This window comes from Gobio gobio, assembly GCF_949357685.1.
Source record: "Gobio gobio genome assembly, chromosome: 5".
In the NCBI taxonomy this organism is placed as follows: domain Eukaryota; kingdom Metazoa; phylum Chordata; class Actinopteri; order Cypriniformes; family Gobionidae; genus Gobio; species Gobio gobio.
The window spans coordinates 9,033,624-9,057,028 of record NC_137101.1 but is presented as its reverse complement, the minus strand read 5'-3'; the positions used below and the strand labels follow the sequence as shown (position 1 = coordinate 9,057,028).

Genomic DNA, 23,405 nt, shown 5'->3' with positions numbered 1-23,405 from the left:
CTGAGGCAGGCAGTCTCGATTCCCTCTCACTTTGTCTCCCGAGAGATTTTTCCATTTTTATTTTTTTTGTATCTGTGAAAAAAATATTACTGTCTTTTATGTCCACGCAGACTCTCACCAGTTTTATTCTTCTAAGATGTGACCTGTGCTCTCCGTTTGAGGTAAAAAGAACTCCACATGAATAATGATTTCCTCTTCCTTGTTTTTTTAATTTGACATGCATTACATTTTAACATAAGCCATTCCGGTGAGCCCTCACTTACCTGATCCTGTCAGGTGGAATTTGCCGGTGGATTTCACATGCCCAGGGGAGGCACCATCATCCTTGGGTTTAGTCACGACCCATTTGTTGCTGTTCAGTATCAACCCTGTGTGAGTTTGGTATGGTATGAGATGATGAACTAGAGCATAGGAGTGTGAGACTGGAAAGCAGACGGCAGTAAATTTGGCAGAGCGGGTTTTGGTAGCTTGTTCACTAGGCTTGGCTCGGGTGTAGTACATTAGGCAGATGACTTATGATGACAGCTGGATTGAGCTCTCTCACACACCCTACAGTACCTCCAGCCACCAGAGGGCAGCACTGCTGCGAGCACATGCACTTTTATTGTGTCTTTTCCCAAAGGGGATTACATTTTACAGATAAATCTTGCTTTTGTGGTGTTTCTGCTTATTGCCCCCAAATGCTCTGTTGAAAAACATCTCCAGTGCTCACAAAACATAGGATAGAATGTATTCATGGCTTTGGGCAGTGTTGGGTGGCAGTGCTATGAAACTGTCAGTGAATGTTTTAATAATGAAAGCCAAGTATGTGAAGGCCAAGTGTGGTAACCCATACTCAGAATTTGTCCTCTGCATTTAACCCATACAATTTAGTGCACACACAATGAGTAGTGAACACACAAACACTTACTTCGGCACCCCTGGGGAGTGATTGGGGTTTAGGTGCCTTGCTCAAGGGGACCGTAGTTATTTCCTGCTGGTATTGAGAATGGAATCTGCAACTTTCAGTCTGACTCTTTAACCATTAGGCCACGACTGCCCCCATGTTGAATGTATTAAAGGAATAGTTCACCCATTATGGAAATACGGTCATCATTTACTCACCTTCATGTCATTCCAAACCTCCATGATTTACTTTCTTTTGTGAAAAACTGTGATTTGTTGATGTTTAATTCATTTTCTGATGAAATGATTAAGTTAATGAGGATAGGGACTTTTAAAAAAAGGATGCAAAGCACCATAACAGTATGATAAAAGTGGCTCAAGTGGACTTATGTGCTATATTTAAGTCTTAAGAAGGTATACAACCTGAATTGAAGTAATTCCCAAACCACAGCCAAATACTGGTTGCCCACTGAAGCCAAGTAGGGCTGAGCCTGGTTATTGCCTGGATGTGAGACCTCCTGGGACAACTAGGTTGCTGCTGGGTGAGGTGTTAGTGAGGCCAGCAGGGGGCGCTCACCCTGTGGTCTGTGTGGGTCCCAATGCCCCAGTATAGTGATGAGGACACTACTATAACAAGCACCGTCCTTCAGATGAGAAGTTAAACCGAGGTCCTGACTCCCTGTGCTCATTAAAAAGCCCATGGCACTCCTCATAATAGGGGTGTAACCCCCGTGCCCTGGCCAAATTCCCTTCATTGGCCCTTATCAATCAAGGCCTCCTAATAATCCCTATCCACTGAGTTGGCTCTACCACTCTATATATCTCAGTCTCCACCTATAGCTGGTGTGTGCTGAGCACACTGGTGCCGTTTTACTGTGGATGCTGCACACTGGTGGTGGTTGAGGAGAGACCCCCTATAACAGGCATGGGCAACTCCAGTCCTCGAGGGCCACTGTCCTGCAGAGTTTAGCTCCAACCCTAATCAAACACACCTGAACCAGCTAATCAGTGTCTCCTGGACCTGGATTACTAGAAGGCTACAGGCAGGTGAGTTTTATCAGGTTTGGAGCTAAACTCTGCAGGACAGTGGCCCTCAAGGACTGGAGTTGCCCACCCCTGCCCTATAACGATTGTAATGCGCTATATAAATACCCCATTCATTTATTCATTCATTCATAATTATTCACAGAAAATCTCAACATCTGCTCTGGCACTCCTTGACATCTTCATGACTGATGTAGTGATGTCCAATTTGCTAACGAATCACTTGTTTGAATCAGTTCTTTTCGGTGATTCAATCGATCCTGTTGACAAAACTGATCTGAATGATTCACCCATGAATCCGACTGATCTGGTTCTCGAGTTCAACTCGCTTGCCATTCCCTTCATTAGTCCACTAATATAGTCCACTTGCAGGAGTGAATGAACACGAGTGAGTGCGGCGGAAGAGCTGCCGCTTTTATATAGTTTGTGCTTTGTTTAATAATCATTTGAAACTTGGCAAACTGGCAGCTCCAGTAGTGATAAAAAGTGTAAATGTATAAACCTTATCAATTTAATCAATTAAAAAATACATTTATACCTGATGATATTACGCTGTAGTCACATTGGACCAACGGATTTGAAAATGAATGGATGATAGTGGGATTGAACGAGTGCACTCGATAATGTCCACTATGATTTCTACAAATGGCTGTGCTCTATTTAAGGTTATAGGGGGCGATTTCACACACGGCCACTGACTTCAATGCCCAATTTGTGTATAAATCACTCTTTTGAGCCAGATCTTTTCAGTGAATTAGTTTAATAAAAATCTAAATGACTCATTTATGGATCAGACTTATCCGGTTCACAAGTTCAACTCACTGACTGAAGAACTGAATCACTCTTTTGAGTCAGATCTTTATAGTTAATTAGTTAATCCTGTTGACAAAATTAATTTGTTCATAAATCTGAATGGTCTGGTTCTCACTGCCTTCACTGTATTGGTCCCAGCGGTTAACAGGCCGCTGGAGGGAAAGATTATCAGTGAATAATGACTTAATTTTTTTATTGTGACGACATTATAGTGCACGAGTCATATCAACTATTTCATTTTGATCGTTTGTGAATCTTGAAATGGATTTTTAGTGAGCTATTTTTGGATTTGATTCCACGTAGAAGTGTCTGTAGTATGGATGGAACAAAAGCTGATGAAACACAGAGCAGGGAAGGATGGATAAACATAGAGAACAGACAAAGGAGACTGCACAGATCGCCGCCGAGGCCTACGCAGTTTCCTGCGAGAACAGAGATTTCAGAGAGTCCCGGGGTGAACCGCAAGCGGTCGACGAGGCTGTGAGAACCGCTTTGAGCCAAGTCGCTAAACCTTGCCTTCCATGGAATACATAAACCTGCCACACCGTTTGATTTATCCTCCTCATTCACTCGCTCCTGTTACTCCGAGTTATAAACATTGTGTGGAAACGGAGGGAGAGGAGGAAAGAAAAATCACAGTCAGAAACGGAGAACATCCACCTTTTCAAAAACAAATCGGAGTGAAATAACTCTAGGGATGTGATGTATGACAAACCTCATCACGAAGTTATGTAGTTAATATATCTGGAGTAACACACTCTTACACACTCACAAAGTGGAATTCCGGTCGTGTGTTAATCATTTTTCCCTATTTTATTTCACCTGCTGTCCTTGAATCTATTACATGGATCTCTGTACTATTTTTTGCACTGTTTTCCCCCATGGTTTTAATCTCTTTTTGGACACTCATTTTGTCCATCAGCTTCTCTGCGCACAAATCCATTCATGTCCCTGTGCGCTTCGCTCTTGGCCTGCTGTGTGTTCACTCAACATATTTGTTTGGGTTCCGTCTTATCTGACGTTTCTGTGGGATTATGTTTTTGTCCTTCTGTTTGTCTGTTGGGTTATTGTTCATCAGCACAAACATGTTTATTTGTTTGCCTGGACAGATGGCGGAGCTGTTGGCTGCCATGGAAAAGGTGAAGCAAGAGTTGGAGTCCATGAAGGCCAAGCTGTCGTCCACCCAGCAGTCCTTGGCGGAGAAGGAGGCTCACCTGACCACGCTGAGGGCAGAGCGCAGAAAGCACCTGGAGGAGGTGCTGGAAATGAAGTAAGACCTTTACGCCTGTCCTTCACTCCTTATGGCCTGATGCAGCGATTTGTTGCTGTTCTGTCATCTTAAGGTAGAACATTTAATTGTTGCTTGTTTTAAAGGGATATATTATGATAAACAAGATTTTTTTCCTTTGCTCTTTTGAAAAGAGTATGTGGATATATTCCGTCATTACAGCTGTGCCCTATTACAACTTGCCGTGGACATTGCTACTCTTTTTACTTAAAGGAACACTCCACTTTTGGTTATGTTGACAGAAGTTAGCCTGTTTTCGGCTACTTTTAGAAGGATTTTTGTGATCGAGGTCAGGGGGTTTCAAACTGGACCCCCAAATATGATGAGTTATTTCATATCATATCATGTTTCATTTATATCATATAAGAATATGTCTCATACAGCATATATCACACATCCTCTCTCATATATCATTCATCATATTATATATTATCTCATACCATATCCATATCATATAATACATCATATATCTTATATCATGTCTCATACATCAGATATCATATCATGTTTCATTTATATCATATAAGAATGTATCCTCTCTCATATATCATATCATATCATATATCATATATAATCTCATACATCATATATCATATCATCTCATCTCGTACCATATCATATAATACATTAAATCTCATATATCATATCTTATGCATCATATATCATACCTCATATATCATGCATTGTATGTTCCATACTATTTTTTCCATAGATCGTGAAATGCATATGCACAGTTTACATTCTTCATCCGTTTTTTTGTTTTGTTCTAATGCTGTTTTTTTTCTCATGGTTGTTTTTGCCATTCAACATTTCCTTGGATCCCCTGTTGAAAATCCTTGTTATATAGGTATAGGTATTGAGGCAGGATTTTTTCCTAATCCACTAGGTCAGCCAGAGGCCTGGAGGGACCGTGTGCTCTTGGGAGGCTGAATGGCTTTTTGAGTGCTTCTTTATTTCAGACTTTTCCTCATCATCCACTGAGCTTCTACAGACTCATCTTTCCAAAAGATCACTTCAGGAGAATCCAAGGACCCCCTCACTCTCCCTCTGTTCTCCCACAGCATTCGCCCCAACTCTCTCTTGTCTTTTCTCATGATCTCTTACAGGATTCTTTGCTGCTCATTTGCTTATCAGTGCCTGTGGTGCTTGAGTGTTTTGAGCACTTCTTGACTCTAGATAGGGATAAGAGGAGGACTAGAGGAATAAAGGAGGTTGAAGGTCTCCATACCATAACTGAATGAGGATTCAATGAAGGTGGTTCTTCAAGGATCCCTGCTAGAAGTCTGAGCTTAGAGGAATTACAGAAAAAAGGCCCTCTCACTTTCAAATTGATGTGTCTCCACTCCGATGGGTTTGGGCCCTAAAGATAAAACTTTGACTTCTGCCTTATAGAGTAGGAATACATCATTACATTTGATGCCCCCATGGCATTTAAGAGATATAGACATGGTTCTAAGAGGAATGTTGTAAAGATAACACATTTTTGGGTGAGATTAGGGCTTTTTGTCGCACTTTACAATGAGTTGTATTCGTTTGTGTATTGACAACAATGAAAAACTATTTTTACAGCATTTATTCATTTCAATTAATGTTAATGTATAAGTATATCATTTTTCATTGTCTATTCATGTTCTTTATACATTAATGTTAATTTATAACTTAAAATGTTCGAGAACATAATTTTTCTGCCTCTTTTAAACATACTCCACTGTATATTGTCCTCACAGGCTATTGTTTTAAATTTAATATCAAGCGAGTTCAGAATAATGATCGTGGTTGTGGAAAAATGAGTCAGAATGGGAGTTTCAAGGACTCTGTGTTTTCCAGATTGGCGTGGCGATTTGATTGTCAGCCATATTCTCAGACACACGGATGTGCGTGCGTGCTTGAGTTACTCTACCGATGGCTTCTGGCAGTAAAAGAAGATAAGGAGAAGGCTGACAAATGATGGGAGTCTTTTTCTAGGTGTAATGTGTATAAATTAATGCTGTGTACTGATTCCCAAAAAGATCGTTTTGCCTGGTAATATGAAAGAGAAGGCGAGCAGGGCCCCATTGCATCCAAATTTGGCTGTTAAAACCAGAAGGTCAGCTCAACTGAGACAGAGAGCGTTGTGTATCTCCACCGGCCTCTCACTAACCACACATTTACAAAAAAAAAGTCTCGTATTTGAGTGAAAATAAGTCTCTGATAGGGATGGAGGAGAGAGAGAGGGGTGGTCTTCGATCTGTTTTGGCGATGAACGTAATGCGGTCGGGGCCGGAGAAAGTAGACTCGTGCTGCTGAAGGGGCCCCGCCGGCTGGCAGCAGACAACCAACTGGACCACTCATTAAAATTTCGAATGAAAAAGCACAAAATAGCAGACGCAGAGGTCACAGACTTTTTATTTATTTATTTCCTCGGGCTGAACTTCCGACCGCACAGTTTAAAGTCAGCAGTGTGGAGACATCGACCCTTTGGGCTGGTTCTCCATCCACGCCATCTAAAAAAAGGCAGAATTACCACTCTTTCTAAACTCTGTTTTTTCCCTATGGTTTGCAAAGGACATTTTTTTAATACTTTTTTTTTTGTCAGTTGTATTTGTGTTGTAATTTTGTGTTCCTGCCTTTTTTTTCCAAAGTTGAATTCAAAGGAATAGTTCTCCCAGAAATGGAGAATATCATTCATTTAAACTCATTAACCTCAAAATCTAGGGGATTTTATGGTACTAAATTATATTTATGCTGTAGTTATACTCCATTTATTCACTTTTTGAGGGAAACTTAAACTGTCGTAAATCTTGAATGCTTTAGTGCCCAGACTTAAAGGTAGGGTAAGGTAGGATTTGGTTAAAAAACGTTTTTTCCAAATTTGTTTAAACTTTCTTTATATATCAATACATAATTAAAATGTAAGTACTCAGAAAAAGAAAGTATAAAAATTGAGTGTCTGTAGACCTCTCACGACTGTTTTAAAGACAGCTCATTATTTCCATTCACTCCACCTTCTCCCTTCTGGGCTCTTTCCAAAGCCACGCCCCCGAAACACATGAACGCGCTACGCCGACCGTCAGCTGAAAGGCGCATTATTTACCTGAGGCGAGCGGAGAAGAAGTGCATGTAGTGACATCGAGTCAGAATCACATGTAATAAAAAATCTAACTTTATCATTATGAAAATAAACAAATAAGATGTATTTTAGTACTCACTATCAAGCTAGAATAACGATACTGGTAAAGTTTAAAATACACACACAACACAGTGTCTACAACACAAACAGATACAAGATAAAAACATCAACATAAACATTGGTAGAGTATATAAAAACAAACCAAGGGCCGAAATAAACGTGCAGGTAAAGTTCCCGGTGAACATGGTAAAAGAGTTTAGACAGAGGGTAGTAGCTAAAGCTAACTTAGTTCTAAAAAAAGTTCCTGGATGCGGTGTACTAGCTTTTACACATGCATTTTGTTATCTAAAGTTACATTTTGCGAAATTCAACACGACAGCGATCAACTTGAGCTAAGCATATTGAGTATTTATCATCTCTACTAATGGTTCGCTAAGTGTATAACATTGTAACTTTATGCTAAGTAATGTTATGTTAGCTATATTAGGCAGCTACGTGTGCTAGTGAGACATGCTTCATGAAAACATAAACCAAAAAAAGTATAATCAAAATGAAAGATTACATGTCCAGCAGAAATACAGCCTCTTGAACTCAAATCAAACGGGTGCGCTAGGGTTGCCAGGTTTTCACAACAAAATCCGCCCAATTGCTACTCAAAACTAGCCCAAAACAAGCCCAATCGTGTTTCTCCGGTAAAAATCGCATTTGGGTGGTAAAATATGTGTCTTTTTGGTAGGGCTGCCTGCTAAAATTCACAAATCCCGGGGCAAAACATCACATAATTGGGGTCGCTTCAACCCGCACATGAAAAACAGCCCGCGGCAACAGTGTTTGAAGTAGCCCGACTTGGCAACAGTGGGGTGCGCGCATGTGGGCAGATCCTGTAGCAAAAGCGGTGGTAGCCATGGTAGCGAGAGAGAGTGACAGTCGCCCAAGCCAATCACTTGTTTCGGCCCGAACGAAAATAATGAGCGATGTTTATTGCAGATTAAAAAGTCTAGAGTCACTCGATTTTTATACTCTCTTTTTCAGAGTACTTAAATTTTCATTATGTATTGACATATAAAGAAAGTTTAAACAAATTTGGACAAAAGTGTTTTAGATCATTCTTACCTACCCTACCTTTAAGTTTAAACTCTTTTCAAAGACACTTGGCAGATTATTGCTGAAGTGAAAAAAGTGAACTTAACCCCCTCGAGTCAGTTATTTCTTATCAGTGCCAAAGAGACTCAAATAACTATGTCGTTTTTTATCATTCAGGCAAGTATTATACATCATTATAATCTGTTAAGTTTCTATTTTTTTTTTGTGTACAGTCACAATAAAAACAAAATGTTTTGCTTTTTGCTAAATAAATAAAACAAACATGATGCGCTCTCTCTCAAAGACATTCATTCAGATAGTCTTCAGAAAAGGAACTCTAGCTTAGTGAATAGTTGTCTCACAAACATGAGACATATGTCTAAAGAAACGCTGTAATGTCAGGTTTTAAACAATGTAAACCAAATCGAAAACAAATATTCTGTGTTTATGTAATCTGTTCAAAAGCGATACATGTCAGTCACCCGCGAGCTACTTCATTATCCGGTAATGCGACCACGCCCACGGATCGCCCGTTCTATTGAGATTCAAATACTGACGATCCCTGCATCAACGCCCACACATCAACTCATACAAACATCTAGTGAAGCGCTGTAACATTACTTCAGCTACATCGTTTTGAGCAATAATCCTGGATTTATACTCCTCATGCAAAGCTGTTCATTTCTGAAAGCAAAGGACTCCGCCGCTAAGGTCAGTTTATTTTGTTAGCATCTGTGAATATTAAATGCAAAAAGACCGTTTAATAATAGAAATCCTGTTGCAACATTAAAGGGTTAGTTCACCCAAAAATGAAAATTCTGTCATTAATTACTTACCCTCATGTCGTTCGACACCCGTCAGACCTCCGTTCATCTTCGGAACAGAAATGAAGATATTTTAGTTGAAATCTTTTGCCTCTGAAAGTCCTCCATTGGCTCAATGGCACTCTACACTCTCAAGACCCTTAAAAGGTACTAAAGACGTCGTTACAAAGTCCATCTCACTACAGTGGTTCTACAATAACTTTATGAATCGGCGACAATAGTTTTTGTGCGCAAAAAAACCCTAAATAACGACTTACATAGTGATGACGATTTCAAAACAAAGCATCATGAAGCTTCGAAGCGTTATGAATCACGCAGTCGATTCAGCGGTTTGAATCGCCAAATTTCAGCAGTTTGGCGGTTTGACACGCGATCCGAATCATCATTCGGCTCAGTGATTCATAACACTTCGAAGCTTCGTGATGCTTTGTTTTGAAATCGTCATCACTATGTAAGTCGTTATTTAGGGTTTTTTTGCACACAAAAACTATTGTCGCCGATTCATAAAGTTATTTTAGAACCACTGTAGTGAGATGGACTTTGTAACGACGTCTTTAGTACCTTTTAAGGGTCTTGAGAGTGTAGAGTGCCATTGAGCCAATGGAGGACTTTCAGAGGCATCAGATTTCAACTAAAATATCTTAATTTCTGTTCCGAAGATGAACGGAGGTCTGACGGGTGTTGAACGACATGAGGGTAAGTTATTAATGACAGAATTTTCATTTTTGGGTGAACTAACCCTTTATATGTCATACACGCAAGACTATTTAGACAATATTTATTTGGCTTGTTTTGGCCAGATTATAACGTGTTTATTGTAAAAGAGCCTAGTGTCACATCAATAAAGCTTTTATTCGCAAATGTCTGCTCAGATGCTATAAATATAGTACCAGTCAAACGTATTTTGCTTCATATTGATGTTTAAATATTATAACCTTATGTTATTTTTTTTATTTAATATCAAAGTTTGTCAGAAATGATTCTGGAGTTTTGTTTTGTAGAAAGTGAATTTTGTTTTGTATAAATTGTATCTTAATTTTAATTATTAATTATATAATTTTTTTAGCATGATACTAGATACTTTTAAAAACATAAAAATAGTAGAAAAAATGTAGAAAAAAATGCTCTTCTTGGTAATTTGTCTTTTTTCTAGTCTAAATATATAAACATTCTTAAATCAAGATGCATTTACTAGATAAGTACAATTTCAACTAAATAAGAAGAGCTTTTTTTGCTCTTTGTCAGGTATGAAGCTCATGCATTATGCAGCTCATTATGCTGGCTATTGTGTTCTTTTGTCCTTTCAGTTGATACTCATCATTATTCATTAGATATCACGCCTCCTTGCATACTGGCTTTGTGAAGAAAAATGGTCTTACAAATTTTAAATCAGTGTATTGTTTTATGTGAATGAGTAGGCTCAATGATTCTCACATCAGTTTGAAGCAAAAACTCAATGCAAATACACACTGGAGTCAAAAGTCTTGTGAACACATATCTATTGTGTGTTTTGAGGCCTTAATTTAAAAAAAAAAAGTTTGTTTTTTCAAAAATCAAGCATAAACATTTTTCTCTCAAAAAACAAGCATGTGCATACATGTTGCTCACATATTATGGTAGCCCAGTTTGTGCTGAATACAGTGTAATTACACTTTTGCCATTAACGTGTTTATAAGCAACTGAAAAAAAAACACAAATGTAAGAGCATGAAAACTTCTAAAGGGCCCCAAAACATCTCAGACTCCTAGGGGTTAATAAAAGTTACAGAATTGTATGTTTGTTGTTATGAAAAATGCACAAAAATACTATTTGACTTTTTACATGTAATATGTATTTTCAAAAACACATTTTACTCTAATACTGCAAGAAAATCAAAGCCATAAACAAGTTGTGTTACAAATTTGAGCTTGATATCTCAAAAAATGAGCTTTCAGTAAGATTTGGTTTGGGCGCAGTTCCATTGTACCATGAAATTCGTCTCCTATTAATTTCCAATGCGGTCATTTTTGACAGCGAGGAGTACAAGTGTGACTATATTTTTTTTCAGGACCATTTAACCTTTTCAAATCACGTCCATGATTTTTTGTGTTTTCACATAGCAAGTGCCAAAACCTTTATCAAGTTTCGTACTATTCCGATGAAGTAAAAAATTCTTAAAAAAACAAATGTAAAATTTTCCAGACAAAAATGACCAAAGAGCACCAGCGAGTTAATGAAGCATATGCAGGGGCTTTCTGGCTCAAAATTTGACATTTGAATTTGAGACAATTTGCATATGCAAAAGTGCAAATGAGATTCAACAGTATCAGTGGAGGGGAAGATTGTCATTTGATAATAGCGGTTGAATGTCAAATTTGCTCTTTCACATAGACAAATTGGCGCATTGTGTTTGGTTGCGAAATACACACAAACAATGGTGTCTGGTTGTATTGACAAACCTGGAATGCCGCATCTTCACTCACCATATTTAAGTTTATGCAAGTCCAAATTAGGGATTTATATAAACTATGAAATGTACAGCTTGCACAACTTTTAGCTCATTAATCATGATGTTAAAGCTATTGCGAACCACCAAGGCAATTGAAGACCACAGTGAGGTCATTATTCAGATAAAACTCACTGAATGTAACCAGCAGTGAGAAAAGACCATTATGAGGTCATCGCTCAATTAAAATCCAAATGGACTGTCAATGGGGTTCTTTGATAATGCATAGAGGTGGATTCAAGCTGTGTTGGCGCCAAGGTTTATGAACGTAACTGTGATGTACGCAGTGTGGTACTTACATTCAGGCTTGTTTTGTGGAATAAGCTGAGGATTTAGAGCGATGGGTTGAGGCGGTAATGAGAACTCCAGCACACCACCCCATCCTCATGTTTCCTCTCCATTTAGCACAGTTTAAATGCCCCTGTACCGCTGGATATGAGATGTGGTGATATCCCAGTGATCTTCCATTTGATGTGGTTTCCTTCTCTCGTTCACTCTTACTTCCACCAGCTCACGTTCTCAGCTCGGTAAAGTGCGACCGCAAGGCAGACATCAGTCGTCTCCCTTTGAGCAAATGTTTAACTTTCTTTCTGCAGTTGTTTGGGAGTGCTGGACATTTTGGAGCGCCCGCTTGAGAGGTGGATGATGATGGAGGGGTTGATCTTGATCAAGAGGCCCTCCTCAGATGTTCGCTCTAAGGCATTAAGCCACTTGTCCGTATTTTAGGACTTGAAAAGAGCTGTCACCACCTTTATGGCTCTTAGCTTGCGTCTTACTATGAAACACAAGCTCTTGCTTGGTTTTGCAAAGTTCTGGTCCACACAATTAGATCCGTTCACTTAGACAGGAAGAACCCATCTATCGTTCTATCTATCTATCATCTGCTCTATCAGTCTATTTGTCATCCTTCAAAATTGTCTTTGCAATTTTTAACTAGAGTGGCGGCTTTAAAGAAAAAAGAATTACATTTCTTTAAAGTTCAATGTATTATAATTTGACTTCCTTATAACTGAATTCAAGTTCTTGTTTGATTGCTTAATTACAAATTTAGGAATTTAACTGGAATTTAAAGGGGGAACTTTCAATCTGAATTGTGAACAACACTGCCTTTTTAGTGTTGGTTTATCTGAAATATATTATACTACAATAATAGACTGTGCAGAAAAGTGGTTTAAATTAAAATAACGGTGTAGTAGTTGTTATTTTTGCACAGACGTAACACAAGTAAAACAAGGTAGAGTATTCAGTTTAAAAATATGTATTAATTGTCTCAGTGTGGTAATTAAAGCCGCGTTTCCCCCGAAATTACCCAGAACGGTTTGTCCCAGGAACTTTTTTCCCCGCAGACCTGTTGCTCTCTCCATTTTCATCGAGGTCTAAAGTACAGTGAAGAAAATTAGTCCAGTGACGCAGGACTGTGCGCGACTTTCTAGTTCCCGCTGGATTTCACCCTCCACATATAAGCTTAATAAAGCCTGAACCTCGTTGTTGGTCCATCAGTCATATTTTTAAAAGTAGTGGTTGAAATAAAAGGCTGTGTGGAGTCAACCAATCAGCATGTTCAGCACCCAAGTCCCACCCCAGTCAGTCCCAAGTACTACCTCGTGAGTAGGGACTTTCTGAGGGGGAAATTCAGAATTTTTTCTGAATTTCCCCCCCAAAGAAAGTTCCTGTGGTGGAAACGCGTCTTACAGGTCTCTGGCAAAACTATCCTCCGGTTGCACAGACAAGGCTTTAGCTAGCCCCAGACTAAAATGCATCTTTGAGCTGTTTTAACTGAAAGCAACTTGCACTGACATATCTTAAAATATGTCAGTTTCATTGTTTTGTCTCAAGATGTACAACAGTAATGTTTTTTTTTTCTAAGGCACATTTATAAAAGCTACTAAAATGTCCTAATTGAACTAAGGCCTAATCCTGGCTTAATCTAAGCCCTGTCTGTGAAACCAGCCCTAAATATCTTTTGAACTGACTTCATGCTCCTAGCCTAGAAAACTTTAGCAAATCCAGTGATTATTTTTGCCTCAAAATCACTGGTTTGTATCGACTTACCTAGTACTCTTAATCCCTGAAGTTGCATTTAGTCAACCAATCAGATTAGAGCTTGCCAGAGTGAGAAAGGGCTTTTTTTCTTTTGTGTGCGGTCCGTGGACTCTTGCAAAACCTGCAATGGTTTGCCGCTCGCCCTTGCGTAGTAGATCAATATCACTTTAAAAAAAATTCCCAACAGCTCCCCACTCATGTCACGGCTGGAGCTGGATCTCCGGTGGGAGTCCAATTATAAGGTTTGAGCGCAGGTATGTGAGGAGTATGTGTCCGAAGGTGTTTAAATTGACACGGGGTGATTGCAAGGCTATCGGCTGCCCACATAGACTCTATTTGAAGGGTGGGTGAAGCAGCTAATTGCCCCTGTTAGCACTCTGGTTTCTTGGAGCGGAGCAGTCGGGCCGGCTCATTACAGGGGCGAATGCTTTAGAAAACAAACCTGTGTAGGTTCACCATGAAACCCAACCACAATTCGGCCCAAAAATGCTTTATCATCTTCACTCAAGTGATACACAGCTTGTTGTGTGGCTTAAAGGGATTGTTGTTTGGTTCAGTTAGACGGAACAAAGCAAAAATGAGAGATGGGAAAAAACATTGGCACCTTACAGGGCTTGATTTGGTATGCGGTAAAACGACGATTAGCATCATCAAAAGAGGATTGCAAGGAAGTTCGAAAGATTTCATTTTTCCCTGTTTTTATTGTTTTAAGATATCAATCGCCATGTCCAAATGTTCTTTTCCTTTGTAGATCTGTAATCTGTGAATGCTACCATCTTGCAGAGAACGATGCTTTTGTTAAAACCGAAAATGCCAAGTTCAGTGGGTGGTATGATTTAGTGGCCATAATGGGTGTAATAACACAGCGGACTTAACTCTCCCAGGCAAGCCGATCTTGGCAGCCTTGATGTAACGTTCTTAGGGGTGCTGGTCGGATTTGTCTACGGTGTCTGGGAGGTAAGAGAGAGAGAGAATCTGACATGATCTCTTCTAAGAAGGCTAGAGCAGTCAGGGGCCATGAAGCCCTGGCCTGGAGATCTTAGCGAGCATGTGAATACGGATTATTACAGCATGGAGCCAATGAGGCTGGACGTGTGTGAGAGGCCAAGCGGGCCCTGCAGCGATTAGACTTTAAACAGCGTATAATGGCCTCTGCCCTTCCCGTCTCGACCCCGTCGCTCATGTACCCGAGAGCCATAATCCATCGAAATGTCGGGAAAGCGCAAAGACGCACGTAACGTCTCTGTAAATGTCAAGGGTGCTTAAAGATAACAGCGCACTGGCAGTAGTGCACTGCTGTACAGTGAGACGGATCACATCCGACGTTGCTCGGTGCTCTGAGGTCTTCTGCTGGATCCATAATCATTATATCACATAAAAAGCGGCTTCATCTTTTGTTGTTAAACCAGCAGTGAACGGACAGTTCTCTTGTCCTACAAGAATTAAAATCGCAACCTCAACTATGCTTGCCTCAGTAGAAACCACATCTAACACTTAAAGACTTGTGAAATTTGTCATGTAATCACTCTGATGTCATTTTAAACCTGTATGATTTTCTTTAAAAAATGTACAGAATTGTGCCGGTCGCTCCTTGCAGTCACAATAAATAGGGCACAAAAGCACCATAAACATGGTCCATATGACTTGTGCTTGGCATTCCAAGTCTTCTGAAGTCATACAGTAGCTTTGAGGAACAGAAGTTATTTGCTGAAAACCATTTCTGCTGCAGCTGTCTAATAGCATTGTTATCAGCATATATAAAAATGTGTCTTACTATCACTGCCAGACAAAAATGTGCAAAAATTGTACCTTTAGGGGCTTGTCACTTGGACAGTACCTTTAAAATTACTACTTGGGCTATGTCTACATTATTCCGGAAACATTTGAAAATGGCATTTTTGTTTCAAAACGCTCTCCATCCGCGTTTTCCAAATGTTTCTCATCCACACTGAAACGTTATAAAACGCTAAATTTACCTTACTTTATATGCATAAAACCTTCTAAAAGCTCACTGAGATGATACAGACAGAACAGACATCATAAAGTTCTCACGCTGTTCTTCTGGCAAGATCCTTTTATTTAGCAAAATATCTCACCATTCACTGATGCGTCCAGGTCGCTCTCAGTCGCCATTATATGTGTGGTCTAAAACGCAACTGCTCTCATGTTTTTGCCGCAGGACTGTGATATGAATAGGACAAAAAGTCTCAGTGTGGATGCGTTTTCAATGAAAACATAGTGTGGACAAGGCCTTAGAGTACTTTGTACCATTAAGGCCCTGACTCTCTGTGGTCATAAAAAATCCCAGGATGTCCTTCGATAAAGAGTAGGGGTGTAACCCCGGCATCCTGGCCAAATTTGCCCATTGGCCCCTCTCCATCTTGGCCTCCTAATCATCCCCATACAGATTGGCTTCATCACTCTGTCTCCTCTCCACCAATCAGCTGGTGTGTGGTGGGTGTTCTGGCGCAATATGGCTGCCTTCGCATTATCCAGGTGGATGCTGCACATTGGTGGTGGGTGAGGAGATTCCCCCTTCTATATGTAAAGCGCTTTGAGTGCCTTGAAAAATGCTATATAAATGTAACAAATAAAGGTACAACTATGAAAATGTTAGAGGTAAATAAGGTACAAAGATGCCCTATTCACAAGCTGTTTTACCCCAAAACGTAAATTTTTTTTGCAATTTTTTGTGAATGTTTTTGAAGTTTCGTTTTATGAAACCATTTGTCGCTTCTCTTAATCAGTTGTAATTAGTTGCGATGCACCAGCTTTAATATTTGGAAGTGCGAATCAGATTAGAGTGAATATTGAGAATTTTCAGTGAATTGCCTTTAAAATTCTGTGTCATCTTCATGCAAAGCTATATATATTTGGAAAATAATAATATAAGTTGTACTTTTTTGAGTCCCTATTAATTTTAGTTGTATTGAAAAGAGCATCTAGTACATCCTGCTAACCATTTCCTTTCGTCTTCATCAAAAAAAAATAGGTCAAGCGGGTTCGGAACGACATGAGGATGTTTAAACAATGACAGAAATCATTTTTCGTAATCCATACAAACATAAAATTAGGATATGTTCCAAGTAAGATTCAGGGTGAGTTTGAGGTTGATTCATACTGTAGATACACTGCATGTGTACTCAACAGTTGTTGTAGACGGCTGCTCAGGAGGCTCTTGTGCCTCAAGTCAGCATTTGGTTTGGCAGGAATAAATCAAGTTGTTCTCTACAGGGAACTCCTGCTGTCTGACTGAGAACCAAGGCTGCACTTAAATCACCAACATCCTCGCGCTAACAGCCATCGCTGATTCTCCACCACCGTAGGGATTCCTAAGATGATCTCAGCATTACACCACACCTTAGGACCGTTTTGGAGGTGTGAATTTACACCTCTGTTCACAAATTGTGTTTATTTATTCCAGTTTTTCAGAGCAACATGCAGACTGTTTTTGCCTGTACATATTCTCAGAGGATAATCTGTAATGGATTAGCCATGGTTTATGTGGACTCGTGCGTCAAAGCGTTCAAGGACTTTAACTCATCTAAGTGTTTGGCTTTTCCGTTCTAACCCTGTCGAGATTCTAGGGCTGCCCCATAAATCATGCTCCTAAATTGAAAGGGTGAACTGGAAAACCCACAACGACAACTTTGAAGGAAAAAACTGAGGTTAAATGGAGAAAGTGACGCTGCAGCATAGCCTCTGCTATCACCAAAAGGGCGGGGTGATAAATGTATTTCTCAAATGCAAACGTTCGAATACTCCTCCGCTTCTGCTCCTCTCAGACGGCTTGGGAATGCTCAAGGTCGGGACTCAGGGATGCATATCCATAACTCTTATCAGTGCTGAGGTGAAGTGAGGAACTCGTGCTGGCAGCTCCTGTCTGCATATAAATCATATTGACCAGCTCAGCCGTACTCTCAGAACGGGCACCGGCCGAAACCCATCTACGGTTATCCTGTCCTAAATCACTGTCGTCTAAAATTACCTCCATCGTAAAATGCAAATCCTGTAAGTGCTCCCCCCAAAGATTATATCTGCCTGCCTGCTATATACCTTATTTCAAGTATGGAATCCTATCTATCTATCTATCTATCTATCTATCTATCTATCTATCTATCTATCTATCTATCTATCTATCTATCTATCTATCTATCGTTCTATCGTTCTATCGTTCTATCGTTCTATCGTTCTATCGTTCTATCTATCTATCTATCTATCTATCTATCTATCTATCTATCTATCTATCTATCTATCTATCTATCTATCTATCTATCTATCGTTCTATCTATCGTTCTATCTATCGTTCTATCTATCGTTCTATCTATCGTTCTATCTATCGTTCTATCTATCTATCTATCTATCTATCTATCTATCTATCTATCTATCTATCTATCTATCTATCTATCTATCTATCTATCTATCTATCTATCTATCTATCGTTCTATCTATCGTTCTATCTATCGTTCTATCTATCTATCTATCGTTCTATCTATCGTTCTATCTATCGTTCTATCTATCGTTCTATCTATCGTTCTATCTATCGTTCTATCGTTCTAGCTATCGTTCTATCGTTCTATCGTTCTATCTATCTATCGTTCTATCGTTCTATCTATCTATCGTTCTATCGTTCTATCTATCTATCGTTCTATCGTTCTATCTATCGTTCTGTCTATCGTTAAGTCTGTCTCTGTCGTTCTATCTCTCTGTCTGTCTGTCATTCTCTCTGTCTGTCTGTCTGTCTGTCTGTCTGTCTGTCATTCTATCTCTCTGTCTGTCTGTCTGTCTGTCTGTCATTCTATCTCTCTGTCTGTCTGTCTGTCTGTCTGTCATTCTATCTCTCTGTCTGTCTGTCTGTCTGTCTGTCTGTCTCTCTGTCTGTCTGTCTGTCTGTCATTCTATCTCTCTGTCTGTCTGTCTGTCTGTCTGTCTGTCTGTCATTCTATCTCTCTGTCTGTCTGTCTGTCTGTCTGTCTGTCATTCTATCTCTCTGTCTGTCTGTCTGTCTGTCTGTCTGTCTGTCTGTCATTCTATCTCTCTGTCTGTCTGTCTGTCTGTCATTCTATCTCTCTCTCTGTCTGCCTGTCATTCTATCTGTCTGCCGATCTGTCTTGTCGTTCTATCTCTCTGTCTGTCTGTTGTTCTATCTCTCTGTCTGTCTGTTGTTCTATCTTTCTGCCGATCTGTTGTTCTGTCTGTCTGTCGTTCTATCTCTCTGTCTGTCTGTCATTCTATCTCTGTCTGTCTGTCTGTCATTCTATCTCTCTGTCTGTCTGTCGTTCTATCTCTCTGTCTGTCTGTCGTTCTATCTCTCTGTCTGTCTGTCGTTCTATCTCTCTTGATTGTCTGTCGTTCTGTCTGTCGCTCCGTCTGTCTGTCTGTCTTTCTGTTTGTCTGTCGTTCTATCTCCCTGTCTGTCTGTCTGTCGTTCTATCTCTCTGTCAGTCTGTCATTCTATCTCTCTCTCTCTCTCTCTGTCTGTCGTTCTATCTCTCTGTCTGTCTGTTTTTCTATTGGTCTGACGTTCGATCATTCTATTTAACTACATTTTCAATTGTCATAACTGGCTACAGAACGTACTAATGAAAATTTGAGCCAGTGAAAGTTTATTGTCTTTTATATCAGTTTTTGTTTAGTTTTTTCAGAAATTGAAATTTGACACCTCCAAATTTTAGAAGCTTTCATCTAATTTTTTTCTGTGGCAGGATACATCATAGCAGCCTGAAGTGATGAGTCAAATCTATTTTTAACCCGGAGCGTGCTCTGTTATAATTTTGGACATGTGCTGAGCTTCCCCTGCTGTTTGTTAGGAAAACGGACGCTCAGACACGAGGTTTGCAGCTCCAGCACCTGACAGTGTTTGGTTTTTGTTTTTTTCCAAATATGTTGTTAGTGGATAGTCAACCTTATTATAGGTGGCGTGTTATCAAGGCAAGCTATGTCGGTGTCCAAAAACTAATTTACTCTCTTTATTTACAGATGAAAAATACTCAACCACTGATATACACATACACCATAAATACTGTGGGCTCTGTTTTTCTGGCTTGCGTCTCCTGTCCACACACACCTGCTCCTGAGGCAGTTTGCTTTGGCACGGTGGTCCGCAGGCTGCTGCCCAGGGGGGGATGTTGCTCAAGGTGACAGGTTGGGACAGCATAATTAAACAGTCGGAAACAGGAGCAAAGGGACGCCAAGAAGAGCGAGGGAATGAAGGGAGGGGTGTTATGGAGCAATGCGGCCTCGTGTTGAAGGCAGGTGCTTGATAAGATGAAAGAGGGATGAAACTGAAGAGAGCAGCCAACTTCTGGGCAGAGAGGGAAACGGAGTGAACGCTGCCACCTCAGGCCAAACACAACACAGAGGAGTGGACGGTGGCCAAAGTACCTCCGTGCACACCCTGTGAATTTATGTCTGAACCACACGTTTCTCTCACACGTTTGCTATCGTAGTAACGCTCATTTTCGTTCGGGTCTGTGGTCGGAGCCGTTTCTTTGCATTAATGTATTAGCTGTTGAGGCTATGGCTTTATCCACAGTTTTATACACATCCTGTCATTCTGCCGTACAGCAGATGAATGAACTGTGGAGTGAGTGGTTGTTTGGCACCCGAGTTCATACATTATAGGTTCTCTGTGTCTTTCTTTCACTGTATATATTGGATAAGAATCGTGGATGGAACAGCAGAGGACATTCAACATTCCCAGTCAACCTGTTTCTTTTTTCCCCTCCATGAACCCGCTTGAGTTCAAATCACCATACTGTAACTGCTTTAACAGATCAAACACTTAAAACTCTTCGACTGACTGACTGAATCATAATTTTGGTGGATCTCCTGTATTGAATACTGTACTATATTTTGAAGGATTTCAGAAATTGGTTTGTTCGTTTTCTGAAGGAATTGTGAGTGGTGTTTATCTGTATAAAAGGCGCAACCATGATGCTAAGGTGTTTTGGGTGGTTGCTAGGGTGTTGCTAAGCAGTGGCTAGGGGGATTTAGTTTTATTTGTTAGGTTGTTGCTATATGTTTGCTAGGAGATTAGGCTGGTTGCTACTAGGATGTTGGTTGCTAGTGGTTTATGGTGGTTTCCAGGGTGTTACAAGTCCATTTTATTTGTGTAGTGCTTTTCACAATACACAATGTTTGAAAGCAGGCTCACAGAAAATCATAATGTTGATGTTTATAGTACCTTAATGCCTTATAGTCCACTTTTAGCAGTTTAACAATTTAATCAGACAATAGGATAGTTTGATAAACGACCAACCAGATTTTCTGTAAATGTATGTATTGATTAATTTCTATTGCTGGGCCTTTGGGTGGTTGCTAGGGTGTTTCTAAGTGGTTGCTTGCATAACCAATTCAAAAGAATCCATCCCCAAGTCTCTACCATATTCTAGTCTTGAGATATGGCTCAAGTCCCTCCTTCAATGTAAATGTAAGAGATGGCAGTTTTAATGAAAATCATAAATATGTGTGCTTAACTAAAATATACATTTACTTTTAGAACAAGCTGCACAATTTGGGGTATTTGTGTTTATTGTGCAAACAGTGCTGGGCGGGTTATGATCCAGCGTTTAATACTTGGCGTTAGAGGTTTGTTCAAATCCCTTTGGCTGAAGCAAGCACTGCTAATTAGAAAACAATACAGATTTATTCTGCCTAACAGGCTCCGTTTTCTCTTTAAAGGCCTCTAGGTCTTTGTTGCCACGCATACAGCTGAGAAACGGCATGTGAACGGACCCAAGGCTGTTCTCAAGCCGAGCCATCACCGCCTGATACATGCGCTTCTGCAGATCGACAGGCCTGTGAATTGAGACGCGCTTTGACTCGCGGCTTGAAATCACGGTGGGGTTTTAAACAGAGCTGAATCCGCTGCACTCCCCACTCCCCTGTGCTCGCCTTAAGCTGTGCGCAGGAAAGAGAATGGAATACGTATCAGACGTTTTATCATGTGAAGCGAGAGACAAGAGCCCTCTGGATTTCTCCGAAATGTCTGATTTACGAAAGGGAAAATTGATTTTACAAATGAGCGAGTGGTTTTCCTCTTCTCTCTCTCTCTCTCTCTCTCTCTCTCTCTCTCTCTCTCTCTCTGTTTCCATTTCGCTTGGTTAGCAACGGGTTCATTGTCCACGGCACGGCTGATGTGCGTGTTATTCTGTCCTTCATTTACGATTATTGTGCTTGATCTGAATACTGCTAAATAAATCTCTCAGCAAGCTCATGTTAACAGACTCTGGTGGTGGCTTTTATAGGTTTCCTCCGATGTTCAACCCGAGGATCATTTTTCCTCCTCAGCAGCGTCAATATTAGGCTGTTTTTGATGGAAAACTGGGAGCCCGCTGTGACCTCACATTAATCGAAGTGCGGCGAATGATTCTCCATCTCGATCTGGGACTCATAGTCCTAATCGAGAGGGTAATGTATCAAAATGGAAAATGAATTAATCCTCTCTCGTGTTGTGCCGGGCTCCTCGGGTTTCTTAACTGTGCGAGACGGAGACAGATGTTGCTCGGCTGAAAGAGGCCTGTTGTACCTGTGTAAAAGGATAGCCGCCAAGCGAGTCTCCCGCCGTTTCGTTGTGCGGTGTTGACATCAATACTGTTGTTATTTTGGACGCAATTCCTTGTGAGTTACGAAAGCCTTGTGTATTCGATACTGAGAGGAGGAATGCACTGCGGTGGCGGTCAACAGTAGCAGTTTTACTTTGTTTTCTATGCTAGGTTTGTAGCCCTGTGATTCTCAGACTGTGGTACAGTATGTTCCCACATGGGACCCATCCTGAAGGGTCAAGGTTTGGCTGATTAGCATGGTCCAGTTTGCCCCTGCTGGTGGGTACCATTACTACACTGATTCTCAAAAGCACCTTTCTGCTTTGACGGTCAATCAAAAGTAGGCTTAAATTTTACAGCTAATATTTCATACGTTATATTATAGTACATCATGAGCTGTGTCTTTCAGTGATACATTTTTCCTGCAACACCTCAGTGATTACTTGCATGGCCACTGAGATGAATGGGAAAGCTAATGGAATGCCTTCTCCAGGTATTATAGATTCTCTTGAGTCATTTATCTCACTATTTTTTAATGTGAAAAACCCCAAACATTCTTACATGGGCAATACATTGTGAATAGGTCAAGTATAAGATTGTGCTTGGATAGTCTGGTAAGGTGTTTTTTGGGGGAAGACTATACCATAGGCTATAAGGCTATACCATACTTGTTAGTAATGGTTAGTATTAACTGAACATTTGTCCAATTTATGTTCTTAAAGACCCCCTGTGTTGAAAATCAAGTTGCTTTAAGACAAAACACGTGCAAATTCATAAGTCAACACCATTGCTGAGTATTTTCTCCTTGAAACTGCACTGAAAATAAAAAAAAACCGTCTCAAAAACTGGGTTTGAAATCGCCGGTGTTTCTTCACATCACAAGGGGGGCAGGCTTTAACATATCATCATTAACTATGCTGCGAAATTGGGGTGCCTCAAGAGAAGCCATGTTATTCCGGTATATTTTTCTGTTGATATGAAGAATGTTAGCAATATTTAGCAATATAGCAGGTGAATTAAGTATATGAGGTGTAAGGTTGAAAATAATCAAAGATATTTGAAATAGAACAAAATCATTTGCTTTACAGTTGGCAACCCTCGTCGTGCCCAAGATATTTGAAATTGACCCCTTAACCTCATCACAAGGGCCATTTGGAATTTCTAAGGACAAAGAAAGGCTTGCAGGCCAAATGTTTTTAACACCTTTGGTACATTGGGAGAAGTTTCGTCTGATTGGTTAGTTTCAAACGTCTCACGTTTTGGTCTGATTGGTCAGTTTTAAATG

General features: G+C 40.1%; 1 protein-coding gene across 1 annotated transcript in view; it reads left to right on the top strand.

Moving 5' to 3' along the window:
• The window catches only part of erc1b (ELKS/RAB6-interacting/CAST family member 1b), a 266,460-nt gene that overhangs the window by 135,400 nt on the left and 107,655 nt on the right, over positions 1–23,405 (top strand). The window contains exon 16 of the mRNA XM_079817695.1: positions 3,852–4,012. Within this exon, the coding sequence (XP_079673821.1) occupies positions 3,852–4,012 (161 nt within the window). The remainder of the gene's footprint in view (positions 1–3,851; positions 4,013–23,405) is intronic.